Source organism: Rissa tridactyla, chromosome 6 (assembly GCF_028500815.1).
Source record: "Rissa tridactyla isolate bRisTri1 chromosome 6, bRisTri1.patW.cur.20221130, whole genome shotgun sequence".
Taxonomy (NCBI): Eukaryota; Metazoa; Chordata; class Aves; order Charadriiformes; family Laridae; genus Rissa; species Rissa tridactyla.
The window spans coordinates 65,430,116-65,450,029 of NC_071471.1; the positions used below are offsets into that span (position 1 = coordinate 65,430,116).

At 41.7% G+C, this 19,914-nt stretch overlaps 1 protein-coding gene across 1 annotated transcript in view; it reads right to left on the bottom strand.

Annotated features, from left to right (window-relative positions):
• The window catches only part of HSPA12A (heat shock protein family A (Hsp70) member 12A), a 58,535-nt gene extending 42,043 nt beyond the window's left edge, over window positions 1-16,492 (bottom strand). Inside the window, exons 1-3 of the mRNA XM_054206981.1 lie at window positions 16,230-16,492; window positions 2,002-2,087; window positions 915-1,042 (exon numbers count right to left, since the gene is read on the bottom strand). Of these exons, the coding sequence (XP_054062956.1) occupies window positions 915-1,042; window positions 2,002-2,087; window positions 16,230-16,257 (242 nt within the window). The 5' untranslated portion in view covers window positions 16,258-16,492. The remainder of the gene's footprint in view (window positions 1-914; window positions 1,043-2,001; window positions 2,088-16,229) is intronic.
• Window positions 16,493-19,914: the final 3,422 nt, after the last annotated feature.

Genomic DNA, 19,914 nt, shown 5'->3' on the forward strand with positions numbered 1-19,914 from the left:
AACTTCTATGGCTAAGCTTTTCATACATACCTTACTTATGCCTGAAATTACCTATATCTTGGTCTTGTTACAATGTAGTCATTTTGAAGATACTTTAAACAAGAATTGCATAAGCTTTTTGATATAAAAAAAATCTTTTAAAAAAAATCAAAAACATTATAAAAAAGGTTTGTAGAGCAATCCTTTCAGGTACCTGCCATAATAGTTTTTGCATTTGTGACTGCATTAGATTTATATGCATAAATTTATATTGTGTTGAATTTATCCAGAAATTAAAAAAAAAACAATCCCTACATAACAGTATCTAAAATTGGTCCCTTACATACATATAATACAGAACAGAGTTCACATCAAACCTTAATTTTCACATTCATACCTTCTGATTGCTTTCTTCCCCAGTATCACTGGTTCATTATCAGGGTTTTGATTCCATTTTAATGCTAAAAGGCTTAAACCAGCCAAATGAACTATCAGTTTCTGGGTGCAAGTAACTAAACGCTGTAACACGCAACTGTATACGAGCCTGATTCCGGGAGATGGGCAGCTCCTGGAAAATGCCATGACCCTTAATAAACGTGTAGTTCCTCTCAATCTCTGAGATAAGGGCTTAATAATTGACTTAATAATTATCACTGCTCCCTGAACAATTCTAAATACTCACTGATCCCTCCTTTTACTCATGTCATCTTGTAAACTCAGCAAAATAACAGGCAGGGGACATGTTCACGTTGATAATTAAAGCAAATTAGAATACAGTAAGATGCAACAAAAAAGTATAACCCTGAGAAAGGCATACACTGTGGCAACACTAGACAAATCTAGACACTTCAGGCTCCTGTAGAAAATATCTATAGCTACTGCAGACAATCCATGTGTTTACGATCGAAAACTAAATGCTGCATTGCAGCCCTTACCTCATTACATGAATACATTCTGGTTCCTTGGTGAAGCTGTAGGCGTAGCCACTGGATGTTGTGCCAAAATCAATAGCCACAACAACAAGAAATAACTGTTCTACAGCATCATCTGCATCAGAGTCCTTCTGTTAAACAGCAGAAGCAAAACAGACACTGAGTCACCGATTAGAAAAACCGTAACCTGTCTTACCCTTCAGTCTTTCTGCTCTCCGAGACACGCATATTTCTTCGGTGGAAATAAGGACTTCCCTAAAGCTGCTTTTCTGACCAAAACTGATACTAGAAAACTGCATATTCCAATGGAAGTCGAAATTCAATATACAACTCAATATATTTGCTGGAGCCTTTTATACATAACCATCTGAATCAAGAGTTTGCTTCATACTCATTTCTTGGAATAGCTGTTATCCTGTACCATTAAAACATGTGGCTAAACACTAGGTTATTAGTTTGGGGGCTCGTTTGTGGGTTTTTTTCTTAAATTGTTCAACTGAAGAATATGTTTACATCCATCAGTGTGGTATATTTGTGATTTATTTGGTGCACAAAAAGCACAAAATAGAACTGGTTTAGTTTCTTAAGGAAAAGAGCCACCTCTGTAAGGTTTTAGAAGCAAGTCAGTGATTCGTAAAGGTAGTGTGTTTTAATCTCTTACACATCATGTTTGTTGACAAACTCCCATAAAAACTAAGTCCCATCTGCTTTTAAGATCATCTGCATCATCTGTAACACAATATATGCACAATGTATTTCTTGATATTGCAAGGGGTCATGTTCAGAACATGAACCTACCCTTGTTGGATTTCTTCCTCAGCTTTCTGAATCAAATTCAGAGTGCAGGATTTCCAGAGTGTTCTCTCATAAATTTTTGCTTTTATTCCCTTCTTTGTCCATATAGTCTAGAGCTTCCCCCTTTTACTTCTGCCATATTGATGAATTTATGTCCTCTTTCAGTTTGATTTGCTCCTTTAACTCTTTGAGAAAGGCATATAAATAACATCTTCTACAAGGGATCACTACGCGAGGAAATGACAACTTTCTAAAGAGATTACATCCCACTGAACATTAAGAGTACATTTCTTACCGCAATATGTGATGGAGACAGTGGAGTTATTCCAGGGTCTCCCAAACTTTTGGCTGGTGATGAGTAAGCAGATGTGGAAACTGCATCTGAAAGGAAACGAAAATTCTTCAGTGTCAGTAAACAGAATGAGTAGGACAGGACAGTTGCTTCGTATACTGCTACACTATTTTCCTGTTGTAACAAAACTGCTAAAAAGAAAGCAAATTCCACAGCCACCACATACAATATATTTTTTGCACTTACAACACGCCAAGACACAACAACTGCAGTTTTGGTTTTAAAATGTTTGTCTGACCTTCATGACTAACTTTCATTATTTTGCCTATTACGTTACCATGTATAATTTTAAAAGTCCTCCTAAATATATTCAGAAGCCATAGTTAATACAAGCAGCTTGAACACTATACACTCACATTAAAGGCCTAAGACTTAAATGTGTGAATGTTGAAACTAAACACAAGTTGTGAGATCGCAAAAGACAGACTCATTTTAAGAGAAAAAGAGGAGCTGATATCAATTTGACAACGAATTAGTTGACAATTGAATTAGTTGCATTTATTCCATCGTGAACATTTATTCTGAAACTTCCCCAATACTGTCTCTGTTTTTATTCTTCAATACACTCTGCACTGAAACATCTTGCAGCTGTTAATCTTACTGCAGGACAGAATCCAGCTGGGAAAAAGGAAAGTATTATTAACAAATCATCAAAGAAATATTTCTAGCCTGCATACAGTACTGAAATTTCATTTAAAGGAACATACCAAATGAGTCACAAATACTGTAATGCACTATTTGTATTTTTCCTTCTTGTATTTACCCCATTGATGATAGAAAAGGAAATGGCTTATTAAAATAATTAAGCACTGATGACTCAGATGGATTTATATATAATATATTCTCTTCTGAAGACTGCAATAGTTTATCAAAATGGAATGTAGAAAAGGTACTACACACCCTGCCCATGCTCATGCCTCTCTGCCCCCAAATATAAGCCCTGAGTTTACTGATTTCTCTACATATAATTAGCATGTATTCTACAGAAAAGCAGAATTATTTAATAAGTCTCTAAAGATTAATAACCATAATAAATATTAAATAATACATTTCAACATTTTCTTATCACCTACTTGGATGTATCATGCAATAAAATGTGTATTTATGCATAGTATGTATTTCCTAGACATGACTGACAAGTCAGGGCATTATTCTAAGATGACACAGGAGATGCTTTCCAAGACCCTAAAACTACTTAATGAAGAATCCTGTTGTTCCTGGTAATCAAATACGTGTTGTTTCCCAGGGAAGGTGCAAAAACTCTGCAGTAGGCAATTAGGGGATAATCTGCCCACAGGGAAAAATCTTCCTCCAAATCTTAATATTGTTCTTGTAACGACATTTATTTCAGTTCAAATTACAATAACGCATGTTGACCCTGATCTTCAGAAGCATTTGCAGAAGCAAAATATTCACATTTCCTATACAAGTTCGTCAAGAATATATTACGTTACTCCTCTTCTGGTAAAGTACAAAAAACCACAGGGCAAATGTGACAAGCACTGAATCTGCTCAGTTCGTTAATATATATTTGGATCAGATGCTGTTATCAGCCTCAGATGCTGCTATCAGCCTCCTTTGTGCAATTTCTTCCTCTTTTCAAAACAGATTAATTTTTGTACCACCAACATGGCATTTTCCATGGAATTAAATAACAGTATTTCAGCACAGGGGGAAAAAAAAAAGAAATTAGTAACAAAACAAGCTCCTTGGATCCTGCTGTCGTTCCTGATGGACCAGAACCAATACTTCCTGAGCAGACCAGGACATTGCAACACTGACTCAATGTCTTTGGAAACTGGTAGGTTTCCTCCACTTAGGACGCCGGTTTTGCTGGACAAAAATGTAGACATCAAATCACTGTGTTTTCAGTGTTTCTTTTTGTTACCTGTTTCAGCATTCATATTTCAGTGATCTGTTTCCCAGCCTATCTTCAGTTATCAGCTTGGAGGTACCTTTAGAAGTTATTTATAGCTCTATATGCAACTCAGAAAATCCTGTGTGACAGTACACGCGTTTTCTTGTCTCTCAGAGAGCACTGATTAAACAACCAGTGCATTCAACCCAAATAACTTGTGGTAATCCAGAGGTATAATAAGTATACAAGCACACTCACTGTATCCGCAAGTGTAAAAATATTTGCAAACGAATAAAAAAATGTTAAGTGGAGATCAGAGGTCTGTCTTAGCTACCTGTAGAAAATACCGCTTAAAAAAGAAAATGGACTTAGATATTTTCATTGAAAATCTTTAAAATAAATTGCCCATTTCAAGAGCATGTTTCAGAATGCTCTTGAAAACTTAGGCATGAAGGCTGGATTTGTGGAAAGCTTAACCTTTTCTGATTCTCATCAGCCGCTCAACTCTGCCGGAAGGTTAAGCTCTTGGTGATTTATCCGTATTTTTTCACAGGAAAAAAAATCCTTCCAAACCCATAACCACTCTGCACTGTATTCACCGCTGCTCCTGCAAATACCCAGTTAAACAAAATAATTCTACAATGAGCCCTACATACCACCAGCCTAGAGTTCTGTTGGATTAAGAGAGGAAAATCGAGGAAGGCAATGCTACAACCTCTAAAGCAGCAAAGTAAAATTTGAACCCAAACCTTCTGTTACAGTGATTCTGTAGAGATGCCATCGCGTTGGCACAAGCAGCAGCTGCATTACATTGCAACTCATTTCATGAGTAACAACTAATCAGGTGCAATAATTGGGGCAGCCATAATTGTTACATTGTAACTCAGCTCTTAAAAGAGGCCCCGACATTAGCACAGAGTCGCAGAACTAATGAATAAACGAGTGGAGTTCAGAATACTGGGAAGTTAAAGTCGTTTATCAGAGCAGTTGGCATTTACAGAAAACGGCTTGCAAGCCACTCACCCTGGATTTAATGCCAAGAGTTCCTCTAACAAATAGTGAAATAGTTGTTAACACCAAACGAAATATGAAATTTGTAACATTATACTGTCTACCCTATCTAAACTGAAAGGTGTTAAAATATACTTGTCCGTGTGGGAGCTTTAATATTTTGTTGAGTTAGTGTCTGCTTGGGGAAAAAATGTGCACACGTCACAGTTTTCACAACTCTGTTCTGAAGAGTGGTAAATGCATGGATATTCCAGGATATCTAAAGATCTTTTATTTCTAAAGGACTGTGATTGGTTGATCTGAAAGAAAAAAAAAAAGCATCTCTTCCAAGCCAGAGAATGGCTGAAGGGTTGCAAGGAACCCAACTTGCAATCATGCAACAAAAAAACAGAATGCCTAGCGTTTGTGAACAAATTCCTCTTCTTAAAAATTTAAAAAGATGTCCTGGATAGTATCATGGTATTTGGAATAGTTCTTAAAAGCAAGATGACTTACTAAGGCTTCTGTAACAAAAAAACCACAGTAAAGTGGCGTCCCACATAGCTCAAGTTCCAGCTTTATCGCCCATGTTTCCCAAGGATCTCTATCTGTGTCAAACTACACTCTATGAAAAAAACACAGAACATTTATTTAACAGCATGTGTTAAATAAACACTTCATTCTTGACAATTTGCACACCAAAATAAATGGAAGAATCTGATTTAGAATCCAAATTAAACTAAGTCTTCAAATACTTAGACCAAAATTTAAAATAATCTTTTTCTAATTATGATGCAAGCTTCTGGACTAGAAATTCCTTAATATGAACATTAACCTGATATACGACTGTCTGTATAAGGGGTTTAGATAATTTAACTAAATGTGTATCGAATGAATTTGAACACATCATTACAATTTGTGACTTTAGTCCTAACCTAAGCAATTGCCAAAGAACACCTTGTGCATTTTCAAGGTGACCAGAAGAGGAAGGGAAAATAGAGAAGATTTTTCAGCATTTTTTTTAACCTATCTATCTGATTTGCAAATCCCCAAACATTTACAGAACTGGTGAAATTATGAGATCAGCAAATACTGTATTAATAATGAGTCATATTCATTATCATATTAGCTGCAATTGCTCGTTTCACAGATTTAATTTAAATTCTTTCTTCTTTTCATCTAAACACATGCAAGAGTTTATTTTCTGTGGTTTCCTGCAATAGTTAATCAGTTTAGCTTTTTCTGTTTTTCAGTAAATGATCAGCCAGATTCTAGATTTCCAACTTAACTGACAACAAAACAGAATGAAGGATTAACCTTTAAGTGTTGCAGAATACAGAGTAAAAGCGATGTCCACGGCATTTATAAAAATTAGCTGATGTGGTGTGAACATTTCACTGATAGCGTGTTCAGCTGAATCTGATTTTCTAACAAACAGATCTAGAGAGCAGGACCAAGCTCATTTAATTAGAAAGAGCAGTTAACGGAAGCTGATCTCCTCTGGAAGACCATCAGCCTGTTCTGAATATTTGGGAGCCCCTACCACGCATTCTGATTCAGGACGGGATGAGTAAGTTTTAGTGAACCACTGAAAGTATCAGACATGGCCCACTACAGTCCCAGATAATCAGCTTTAAGACAGCAGGTTTAAAAGCGCTTTAGGAAAGACGACTGCTAAACCTCACAGTCATAAGTTACCAAGGTGGTACTAAAAGGAAAAAAAGTTCCAGCAGCTACACAAAATCTTCTCTTTTCTATTAAATTCAGCTTTTATTAAATATTTATATAATTCAGCTACAGCAGGCATCAGTAAAATTTTCTGCTTCACATACTAAGGAAATTGTTCATTCCAACGGTGAAGCGGCATGCCACAGCAGCACGTTCTCTGCTAACAGAAGGTTCCCTACAACCCATGTAACATTGACAACAGATGAGTTCGAGTTTTTGCAAGCGTGCATTGTCACTAAGTAAGAATTTAACAAGATGAATTAAGAGCAGGAATTCAGGAAGCAGGATACGCTGCTCATCAGCATAAAGCACAGAAAAGCAGTCAGATCAGGGAAGTGGGGCATTTCTGAATGTCTCCTGTCACCAGTTTAGCATATGGAAAAGAAACAAAAAGAAAAGAAGAAGAAATAAGGTATCAAGCCCCAAGTCTGCCATCAGAAACCCCAACGTGGACCTTTTCAGGCACATTCTGCAGTACTTCATAGAGTCATGCCTACAAAAGAGAAGGCTTGGCCGCAGAGAAGTGCACTTTCCAAACCTTCACTTCCAGGTAATGGTGAAAGGGACTCATCATGGTCTGGATCTCCTACCGCTGTTTCACAAACTAGAAAACAAGCAGCATCACTATCAAATCATCTCTCTGTAGGAACGTCCCTGAACACTAGTGTGTATGTTAGATCCCAATCAACCCGTATCTTAAGTTCATTTCTATTTCTATCATGCCAGAGTGGCCACAAACCCAAAACTTGCTAATTAAACTCTAATGATTTTCTGAATCAACAACAGGATCAATACTATTCTCTATTTCAGATCATACTTCTAGCATTTTAAGAAGTGCTTTCACAATAATTAGTAATTTTTTTTTTCAATCCATAATATACAATGCAATTAATTCCTGGCAGATCTGAGCCTCTGGCCGGGCTTGAGGACCCACTGGAAAGACTTAGATACCGCACCCTTTTCTGGGCTCTCCTAAACTCCCAACTGAGCATTCCTGCAGTACAACAGCCTGCCTCAAAAGGAGAGCTGCAATAACTCTGTTTGATTTGTATAATGCATATCCACTGGTCCATATGCCAAATCCATTCAGCCTCTCAGTTATTTGTAGGCTGATGAACCAGATGCACAGGGTAAGTCAGGATGCATTAGACGTACTAAAAATGCCACTATTGCAGCTGCTTTTTATGGGTCCAATAAATCCAAGCTAACTGAATTTACCGTGCACGGACTAATCATTTTCACAGATTAAACACTTGCACATATTTGATGGCCATTTTTCTGGAATTTCCAGCCATCCAGCAGCTGGGGAGAGTGATTGCTATATGTAGCAATGATCTCAGTCAGGTTGCTGATCATACCAAAATCTTGGCCAAATTCTTCATTTTCCATTCAGGCAATATGCCCGGATTTAAAAAAAAAAAAAAAAAAAAAATTAAAAAAAAAATATGTTCTGAGAGTGAAATATGGGTATAGGGTAGCCATCAGGCAATAAAAGAATGGAATTAAAAACATCATTTTTCATTCAAAACATTGTATATCATTTTGAGCATCAATAATAATTTTGCTGCAAGCAAAGCTTGCTAATGATGTTTGCAAAACAGGAAAGGAAGGGTTTACCATATTGCTATTAGCTGAGAAATGCTGCATTGATAAAGAAAACCTTATTCAGCTTTTCCTTTTGCTGAGATTTTGCTTTGCATTAAGAACAAAATGTCACAACTTCCAAATGTAACATGACAACCAAGAGCATTTTATTGCAAATACAAAGATGGCCTTTGAAAATAATTATAGAACAAAACAAAAAAAGAGACAGAGACAAGCAAATACAAAAAAACCCACTTAAAATATTCTTATGCTTACTAAAAAGATCTCACATTTCATATCAGAAGTAAGAACCTTCTGTTTCTACTGAAACCAATGACACCACTGCTATTACCATCAATGGAATTAGAGTTCTTTGTTTTAAAATGCCAGTAGGCATCCAGCTGGTTTGCTGAAGACTGCAGCACGCTTCCCTTCTATGAATACAGCCATAGCTAATCTCTGATACAAATCCAAGTTTCCTTATACTCTTTCATAATAATTGGTCACCCAAAGAGCTGGTATTCATCGCACTGATACCAATTAGAGCACTGTCATTTCCTAAGTAAAAAATCTCCCGGTTCTTTGGACTAAAACAGAACTATCACACTGCCATCCACATTTCACTACTTGGTCTGTAAAGCCCCAGCCAGGTCCTTACCAGTAGCTAAGTCTGACCTTAAAACTGCCTTAAACTCAAACCCATTCACCATCTACACTGTAAGGTCTTAAATCCAGCTCCACATTGAACAACCCAAGCGCTTTCCAGCTTTTGCAATCAGTCAGCCCCCTCTTCCCCTCAGTCCTGACGTGGTTCCCACTTGCTCAGAACCTGGTCGCACCCAAGAGCCTGGGTTTTGGAGAACTCACCAGCAGCGCCCTGCAGTGATCGCTCTCTTTCTAGATTCCAGCTCTTCCACTCTACTGCCAGGAGAGACAAAACTGATCCTGGTTTATATGTCAGAGAAGGTGGGCTGCATGTTGTGATAAAGGTGGGTTAACAACAGATTTTGTGGCTCAAAGTGGTAGAAGACAACTCCGCAAGATCTTTTTAAATATTCCACAGATATAGTTCTGTAATAGACACCTTTAATACACACTAACTTCCTCTTCCTTCAACAAACTATTCTATGAGCTTGCTTCCTTCAGGATTCCTTGCACTATTTGCCTCCGTGCAAGCACTGTTTTCCTCTCTCTCTCATCTCCTCCCTCCTTGCTTCCAAACAGAAAGACATAAGGAACAGAAAACAAAACACAGATGTACAGAACCTAGGTTCTGTGGAAAGATACCTTCCCAGAAAAGGTTTTCTGCTGCTCCTCCTTCAACATCACGTCTGTCATCATCTACTTGGTTCACTGCAAGGTTGTCAGGAATGGCACTAATAAGACTATGCTCTAATTCCCAGGACCACGCTCATAAAACAGAACATTTGTGATGCTAATCACTTTCTTTGGGAAAAACACCCTTTACCAGCTGAGGATGGGCTGGCTGGTCATTCTTTTTGTTTTAAAAAGCAAGATCAAAATATTACGGAGTTGTAAAAATCCCTGTTTTACTGCAGGTTGCTATTTAAGAACCATCTCAGGACACAACTGCATCCTGAAAACATGGCAATTCTAGATTTACCTTTCTAGATCAAGATATTCACGGGAATATTCTTCAAAAATTGAACAGGAATTACAGTTCAGCTTTTCCAGACCATGCACCCAGCACACAGGAATAAGAACACTTTTGGAGGTACTTGATTACTTAAAAGGCAAAAAGTTTATTTAGTTATCAAGCATTCCTACATTCATGAAGTATCTTGTGATGTATCAAGCTGAGTGAATGCAGTGACTCCTTTTTCTTAAGATGTAAATTGGGAAAAATACTTGAAAATGTTTTTCTTCATTTTGACAATCTTCAGGAATGCCAAACACGACTCACATATTTGTAGACTCTTGACAAGAGAAAACAAACCTCTCTCCCTCCCCGCCTCCCCCCCCCCCCCCCCAAAAAAAAAAAAACCAAAGAAAGTGGGAGACAGGGTAAAAAGAATAGCCAAACTAGAATAACTATTACTTCTCATAGTGGACAGCGTGACTGATGCTATATATAAACCCCTTGATAATCTTCAAGGCTATTAAACCCTATTCTGTTCAAAGGTGGGAAAATAAGAGAATTTTAGTTGTTGCAAAACTGCAAAAATTGGTATCACATTTGACAACTCGGTAGCAAAGTCATCTGTGAATCCATAGTCTATGGCTATTGATTTAGCTTCTGAGTGACACTTCACAGCTAAATCAAAAGTAAGTTTGTATTTCTTTATTCTTTTTATTTTACGATCTTGAAAAAAGATCAGCTATGAGACTTAAAGGAAAAGAGGAGAGAAGCCATGGACAGAAGAAAGTAGATGTTTAAGATTTGTAAAGCAGATCGCAGAATCATGCAGTCACCGACCAAAGTCCATTTCCAGAGGATTTTATACTAGCACCCATCATGCTTACACTCAAATGCCATGCCTGTGCATACACATCACACAGAGACCAACACTGACCAGCCAGACAACCAACTGGGAAGTTACATGGTCATGGCGACAAGCAGATGGTACGGCCTGCAAAGGAGCTCCTACGCCTAAAATCATAAGAGGAGCAGAGCTGAGTAAGCAAGAGAGCTACTACAAAAGGTTGATTTTTGAATGCAGCAGTTCCATAATGACAATGCTGAAAGCTTTTGTAAATGGCATGCCCTGCCGTTCTGATTACAGCATGTGCTCTACTAAGGTATCCATGGAAACTTGAGAAAGAGATGTTAAATTTGCTGGATCCGTTTGGCACCGGGGAATGGGGCTAGTTTCCAGTCAGTCTAGTATAACCACAGGTATTTTGATCTTTAAGTGTGAAGAAAGCATCAAGAGTCCTCAAATGATGATGAAATCCACAAGACCAAATTGTCACTGGAATGCATCTCCCAAGCAATGACTACAAGGTGGCAAGGACATATTAAAGAAACTGTGATTTTAATGTTGTTACTATCTCTTAATAGAGAAAAATTGCCCAAACATAATGACGAGTGAGACACCCAAACACCCCTCTTCAGACCTCACAAAGAACAGGAAAAAAAAAAAAGAAAGTGTGAATACAAACGCATGGAGCCTTGCAAGGAAAGGCTGTATGGGACAGGTGGACACGGAGCGCTCGGGACTGTAAAACCCTTCGAGAGACACTGCTTCAACCCTAGACAGTAGTCCTGAAAAGCACTAAAAACATAAAATGTATCCAGAAATGTCCAAATCGAAGCAGTGTTCCTAGATAATTCCCTATGGCAGAAGGAAGTAACATAAGGAGAATAATTTTCCTCTGCCTCCTTCTCCAAGGAAACCAGTGCAGGTTGGGTAGGCTCCTGCAATAGAGTTTTTCTTCAGAGAGTGTAAACGAATAAACTTCCTTAGAAGACATGAAATTGCTACTACGAAGCCCCATTCACATACACACTTCTTTCTGGACTTCAACTGATACAAATTACTGGAAATATCTCTCAATATTCCTCGGAAATTGCATCTGCAGAGAATGGTCTGAGAGTGTGGACTCAGGCACTGAGGAATTAGCTGACGGAAGAAACTACAGATATAAGAAAAACTCTCTCCAGGTCTCCTGTTCTTGTAAATTAAGATGCCTTTAGAACTGATCCACGTGCCCAGAGCCCTGCATATCAATCACGACAGAGCTACCGATTTGGGACAGTGAGCACCAAATGCCTCTTGCACAGGAGCAGATGACAGCAGCGTGGCGACGACGGGGCACATCAGCGCAGCTCATAAAGCCGCTCTCTGATGTCCTTGACACACCCTGATGCAGTCCTGAATAAGGACATTTAGCCAAGTCCTCAGTAAAGAACAAAGGCGTTCTAGCCTGAATGCTGGCCTCCATATTCTGAGCATTTTAGTTTATTTATTTGCTTACTTTATTAGAACTGACTGCATTTTCCTTTTCATTTACATGAAAACCTTTCTCAAATCCCTCCGAGACAGACTTTGAAGGAATTTCCTGTTTTAATACCCATACTTACAGAGTTGACTGCTGCTACCCTAATTTTAAAACACTGCAAAGTCACTGCTTTAGTAGTAGTTATGGCACAATTTAAAACTTGCATTTGTTTATTTTAAATGCATATCACTATCCTTCTTAACAGCACAGCACACGGGCCAGAGCTGACATATTTTGAGTAATGAGTGTTATGGAATGTTCTTTTTAAGACCAAAAATGTGCCTGGCCACTGAGAGGAGGCAGTTTCAATTTAATGACCCAGGAGCCAGAACATTTGTCACAGCGAAGAAGATGAAGTCTGCAGGTATCTCACAGGCATTTCAGATCACTGAAGTTTATACTTGGCAGTGGCATTTCCCTCAGCGCAACACCAACATCTGTGACCTTACATCACCAAGCAGCTGCAAACTCTTCAGTAAAACATCTGTGAAGCAAGCGTACCTTTTACAATCGCGACCGATGGACTTCAGAGCTCATTCCCGAAACAGATGCCAAGTCTTCCTGGCCTCTCTCTTTTACCATTGGGGAAATAGCTAAACAGGCCTGTGTGATAGTGCTGCAACCTGGAGTTTCACCCCTTTCTGTTTTTAACTAGCAAGGCTGTTTAACAGAAAACTGGCAAGTGCATACAGAAGCTGAATAAGTAAGCAACTGAAGTCGTTTATGGACAGACAAAACACTCTAAAGATTTCTAAAGCTGCATATGGAAAATGTCAACATCTACTTTACTTAAAAAAATAAATAAAAGGAATATATACACACTCCCAAATAGGTTATGTTGCCTCATATCTAATTAAGGTCATGACTGTTCTTGTTCTCCTACCTGGAAGTAGCATCATTTGAGCGCATTGGTTTTTCATTCCTTTCATAATTTCCCTTATTGTTTACTGACAGCCAGCACAGCTTTTTTAAGTACCCAAAAAGGCCGCGTTGCTCCTTAACAATACCTACAGACTAAAACAGCCACAGAGAGAAGTTTCTAAAACCATAAATGGTGCGCTCTTTGAAGTCAAACACTTGTGAAATCCCATCTGACACATCGTCAAAAGGCAGAACCACTTCAGGTAGAGAAAATGGGGGTGATGGGATTCTTTGGCTGTTACTGGTTTAAAATAAGAAGTATATTTTTAAGATTTCTTTTTTAAGAAAGGGATGGTTGTCTGGTGCAATTATAGATAAAGTAAGTGAAATCATAGTAGAGGACAGCAAAAAGGGAGCTAATCACCCAGAACAGCTTAGAAGAATAAGGAGCTAGAAAATCTAAAGTATTTGACCAAAACTGCAGCTTTAAAAGAAAAAAAGGAAAAAAAAAAAAAAAAAAAACCCAGACTTAATTGTAACAGCAGAAATTATGTCCAGAAGGGGACTCCAGAATTTCAAGAGCATTCCCATGAAAGTGGGAGAAGTTGGCCATGGCAGGTCACATCACCTCAATAGTAAAAAAAAGCATTTGGCAGAAAAGAGCACAAGATGAGACACCAGTCAACTCGCATATAACCCCAACCACCAGAGACATGGTCAGAAGGCGAAACACGTCCTAAATCTTGACATTTACATGCAGGGATCAGGTCTGTTGTAGCTGAGGCAGCACTCTGGTCTTCCTGCACAGAACCGGTCTCCCGAAGGCTGCTCTAACGTGAGCCGACACCTGAGGCCGCAGCAGCCTGTTCCGGCTCCTGGTGACACTTGTGTTTGAGGGACATCCCGGCCACACCCTCTAGACCAGGATAAAGCCCCCTTACGCCACACCTGCACCAGCTAAAGCAACCTTTGGACAGAACGGACCTCTTGGGGCCTCACTACAGCTGACTGCAGCGTTAGGGAAACTTTGCAGGTACAGAGCAGGGCAGCTCTGTTGAACACCAACTGCTGTCCCAGTGGGAATGAACTAAATATTCCGACTGAAAGCTTATAGGGTGACAGTACCATAGAGGAAAACCTGTCAGCTGAATCAGCGACAGTCAATTATGAGCCAATGCCTTTAAAAATGCCAAAAGTCAGTATAATTGGAAGCTTTACATGCAACAGCTCCTGGGTATGAACAATTTCATACAGGCTGACGCTAACCAAGCTGCAGATACCGCAATGCTGTGCTAACTGAAGCTATAAAAATGACTGGCAGGTACTGCATACAACACTTGGCTATTTTACATATAGACGTTTCTTTTACGCATTGTACTATGCTGCAATAAGTGACTGCAGCTTCAATTCTGTCAATACAACAACACTCACTAAATCACATTTTATCCCCGAAGCCTTTTTTTCTCTGACAGCTTCAGCATTCCAGTGCATGGAAAGAACATAAAGATTTCTGGCATAACAAATCATTGCTTCACACAGTCTTATGTCTTCTAACAAAATCCCTCCTGCACGGATTCGCCCTATGTCACAAGATACTTAATTTCAGCATCACATTGCACTAACCTTGCAACTTTGCAGAAAACAAAATACACGATACCCTCTCATACAAAAGACAAATGAATCTGCCAGTCTGTTCTTCCCTTTGTCGTCTGCATGCTAAAAAATTGTTACAGGTTACTTCAAACCAAACAGACATCAGAGACTTTATTTAGGAAGCACTGAGAGAACATGTAGATGGGGGAGGGCAGGGAGGGAATCCAGTAGAGCAGGTGATCTTGAAGATTCAACTAGTTTCTAAATGCTGTTTTCTAGGTTGTTTTTTTTTAATAGATACTTTACGAGTCTTTTATTCTACTTGCACTGCAATTAAGCCATTTTATTAAAAATATTCCCCAAATCCCACTATGATCTGTTCAAACTCAACCTTTTAAGTTTCCCCATACATTACTGCCAGCACCTTAGGTTCAGTATTGCTTCAAATCTTTGCAGCACACACTGAGGAGGAAGGGATGGAGAAATCAAATGAAATCAGGCTGAGTCTGCATTTCCCTCAGGGTTATTCACCCATATCATTTGTATCCTAGGAACCCTCTTCCCTCCCCCAGTTCCCTTCCCACACAAGGAGAGACCACCCCTGTCCTGCAAAGACTGTGTTATTTTTATCAGGCGCAGTGTAATCGCCAACGGACCAAAACCACAGAATCCTTATTTCAAGCAAAACAAGATTCAGATCGCCTCAGCTCATATTCGCAGCTCAGTCAAGTTCGCAAAGTCAGAGACCCGCGGACCCATTAACATGGTAAAACGGAACCACTCGGTTTTATCCCATCCCTACACCTCGCTGGGAGCTCTCTGGTGCCCGAGGCTGTGCCAGGATGCAAAGGCTAGCCTCTCACCCCAGACAGCGCTGTCTTTCCCACCGAGCTGCCAGGTCTTTCTTCTTCAGCTCATCGGGCTAGTCGCTAGAAAGGATACACCTTCCTTTATTTCACCATCAGCCCTTAATTTCCAGCACAAACCCTTCCCCCTTCTCTCCCGAGCCGTTGCTGGGAAGGGGAGACCCGGACCCTCGGGGATGACGGAGCCACAAAGCCCCCCCTCCCCGCCGGGAGGGATGCTGCGCCCGCCGCAGCGCACCGGCGCCCGGGCAGGCCGCCCGCCCCCGCCCTGGCCCGGCCATGCCGCCGCATTGTTTTTTCACCTGGATCCCCCCCCCCGCCCTGCTGCATCGGCTCCCCCGGGAACGGAACGGGATGAGCCGCGACCGCTCCGCAGCGGGCGGGGGAGGGGGGTTCCGCGGGGCCGAGCTCCGCAGCCAGCCGCCCCCCACCCCCCGCCACCGCTGCCGCAGCCTGCCCGCCGGGACACCCCCCACCCCGCCGGGGAAGAGAGGGGGATGGCCGCCCTGCCTGCGCGGACACAGCCGGGGCGGCGGGGCCGGCAGAGCCGCCGGGACATTGTCTGCCGCCTCCCCCTCCTCCGGACGGGGCTGCGGCTCCAGATCATTTCCCCCGATACGCCGGGGCCGCTCCGCCGGGCCGCGCCCGACCGCCGGCAGCGCATTGCGGCGGGGGCCCGGCGGCAGCGGGGCCGTGCTCGGCGACGGAGCCCCGCCGCTCCCCCTTACCTGCAGCACCGCTCTCCGGCTCCGACATGGCCCGGCCGCCCGCCGCCGCTCCGCGGCTTCTCTTGCCCGCCGCGCCGCGCTCACCGCGCCCGCCGAGGCATGGGCCGGCGGCGGAGGCTCCGGTCCTTCCTCCCGTCCCCACCCCGCTGCGCCCTTCCTGCGGAGGGTGCGGGGAGCCGAGGGGAAGGCTCCGCGCTCGACCCGGCGCTGACAGCCTCCCGCGCACGCTGCGGGACTGCACCGCCCCTCCCCGCCCGCTCCCCGCAGCCGCACAAGGAACCCGGGGCTGCGGCGGCGGCTCGGTGGCGGTGGGGCGCTCCGCGGGGGGGAGGGAGCTCCGAGGGGTAGCCCAGCCCAGCCCAGCCCAACCCCAGATGCGGAATTCACGGCTACCGAAGCAGAAACCCCCTCACAGTGATAGCTATAAAAAGAGCAAGTCCTCCCCGGCCGAAAGTGACACCCTGCCTCATTCGTGTGCGCCAGGAAAAGCATTCTGGAGTCCTGCTGGAGACAGAGCAAGGAGGTTGTTTGCACAGGTTGCGGTGGTTGTTTGCCTTCAGGTTGTCAGGGGTGTGCACGTACAGCTAACCTGACCTGTCAGAAGTCGTTAGCAGGTCCCCCAATACAGGAATTACGGGGTAACTTTTACAGCATGGGATTCTTTTTATTTGCCTTTGGAGTCAACTCTCCCACGTGGCTCTGCAGTGCTACCAGAGTCAGAATCTTTGGGTTTTTTCCAGTGATTTTTAGCTAATTAACTTGTCTCCAGGACCTGGGAGAGAGACACCCCTATTGTCACTCGATCGAGTGGATCGAGTGACAATAGGGGTGTCTCTCCACACTAAGTAAGAAGCCATTTCAAATTTGTGAATAAAAATAACACTGGTATCCTCCCACGAACAACCCTAGAGCCAGAGAAAATGTTTTGTTATTTTCCTTCCATACTTCATGGTCTAATTCTCCTGCACCTTCCAGCCTCAGCAGCCATGCACATTTTGAAAGCACTGACAGCAGTTCACGTGGAATAAATAAGGGTATTAACTCCCTGCCCAGCCCCGGTTCCTTGCTAACTCCTAGGCTTGGGAGGTTACTGACATTCATCACAATGTAAAATCCACCCAAAGTTTCTCCTGAGTCCTCTGACCAAAGCTGTCACTCACACAAGGCAGGATCCCTGGGAAACTCCCAAGGACCAGGGAATTTTGACAGAGAACCCTAGACACTGCGGGTGCGCACTCAGCACCTCTCTCAATTTGTTCCCCAATTTCCTCCTCTCCCTGTAAGTTTTGTTGCCTCTGAGGACAGAAGGTGTGCCACAAAAGTTAAAATTAAGCAGTTATCTGCTTCACATCTACACGCCTGACTCATCTCAAAGGCCTTCACCAATCCTGTACACACTAAGATGATGACCTCTTCCTGAAATCCACTGTCTTGTTCAGGGGGAAAGCTGAACTCAGTTCTCCACCTCCCCAAATCAGCCGCGCAAAGGGATTTTGTAAACTGTTGAGGAGAAGAGAGGAAAGGAGCACACAGGGACGGTGGAACAGTAACTCACCCCGCCGTTGACATCAGCTGTAAGCTCATGGAGACTCCATGACACAGAGATCACTCACACAATCTGCCAAAAGCCGAAGGCAGCGTGCATTGGGACAGCCTACGCTGGGATCGCCGCTTCCTGCTCTTCCCTCCGCTCCATGCCAGGCAACAAAGGGGAACATCTGGCCAATAGTCGGCTTTAATTAGCTATTTAGAGTCAGGCTGAATATTTATGCTGTCATTAAACAATCTCGGAAATAAGAAACCAAACAACCCTAATACTTTGTTTCCTGACAAGAGACTTAAATAGCAGGAACTTTTGCTTCAAATTAAATGCACTTCAATAGCAATTAATTGTGGGCTTTAAAAATGTATTGAGATAATTAACAAAGGCAGAGGGAAAAGAAAAGAAACAATCAAGAAACACATAAACACATATCCAAATCGTATACTTTCAGGAAAACATACTGTATGCGGACTAATTTTCCCCGATCCCTCAAGCAACAAGACAACACACATAAAAATAGCATTTGCTGGGTACAGGCATCTTTCCGAATGTCAAGGCAGTGACTACATTATTCAATATCAAGCCAGGTTGCCTAAGTTACACACTCAGCTGTAGGTGTTTTGAATAATGCAGAAGGAGAATATTTGAACGCATGTGACTGCTAGTTTCAGAAATAAGACCCTTTCCCAGAGAGTTTAATATCTCTCTTTAAAATCTAAAGGAGGGAAGTAAAAAAGTGCATTTGAAGTAAAATTAGATTCTCCATCTGAAATATGAAATGAAGGACTAATGAAACAAAGGACGAAAACACCTTAAATTTTGGTTTGTTTTATATAGATCAAAATCAATTATATAGATAAAATTAAATTACAGAATAAAAAACCCCAATGCGTTATTTTTCCCTTGTCATTGCTCTCCCTTGGAAACAAATAAAAAAGCACATTTCATATGAAAGAAAAGAAAAATTTTGAAAAGGTCACCATATCAAATGAGCCTGCTCTGGGGCTGAAGAGACTTTATTTTTGTTACTTATTCCTTAGGAAGTTTGTCATTTTTATGGTCATTTTGATAGGTTGTTTGGAATCTGTGGTTTTAATGGTTGAGATTTTATAAGCATAAGAGGAAATGCGTCTAAGCACAATGATTAAAATGTAAAAATACTGCAAATATATCCATTTTGAAAAGGACGGCACAAGTAAAGTCATCTACATTCTCTGCACACCTGTTCCTACAAACACCTAGGTGAGCTAATTAGCTGGTCCCTTACACAAGATCCAATTTTAATGTGGGTCTGAAAGAATTTTTTTCCTTCTCACTGAACTAACATCAGCTGGCTTGGTACATTGCAGGGGAGTACTAGCAGAGAGGAAGAACCTTTTTTTGACTCTGAAACATCAAAGTGAAGTGTTACTCTGTCAGACAGCCAGGGCACCCATCAGTGTTAAATTCAAGCACCAAAGCCAGGAGTTATTATGGTATTACTCTGACTATGGGGAGAAGCATGATTTCTGCCGTAGCTTGGGGTAGACTTTAAGTCTGCTTTAAGTTCGCTCTCAAGCATCTACTTGGGACTGAACACCTCTCAAGCACAACTGAGAACAGTGATTTAATATACTGCATTTTGCATCTGCAGAGCACTTCTTATCCCAGGTGATCCCCAGAAAGCTGCAGCCCCAAACCATTCCATTCATGACACAAAGGGTTCAGACGCACTGGCATAAACTGAGAGTACAAGAAGTACAAGAATAACAGCAGCCTAACCTAGCTCTGATTTTAGCAGAGCTACCACATACATGTTAGCCATTAGCATCAATCAACATTTCATTAGAAAATTGAAGACCACCACAGTGCCCTTCCAGTGCCATATTTTTGTGTTGTGAGAGCTACGCAAAGCTGTGGCTAGTCAGTGAGAGGAGCTATGTGCTTCTCACACATGATTACGAGGGTCTACGTGAGGCACTGATGGGGTAGCACTGAGAACCAGTGAGCTGTAAACACTAGGCACAGAGATCTGGAAGGAATACAGGCACCTGAATATTGCTGTCGATGCACCCGACAGGAAGATGTACAGACATTATTACAGACGCAGGGATCTGCGTGCCACTGAAGCCCAACACCCAGCCCAATACTGGTCCCAGAGAG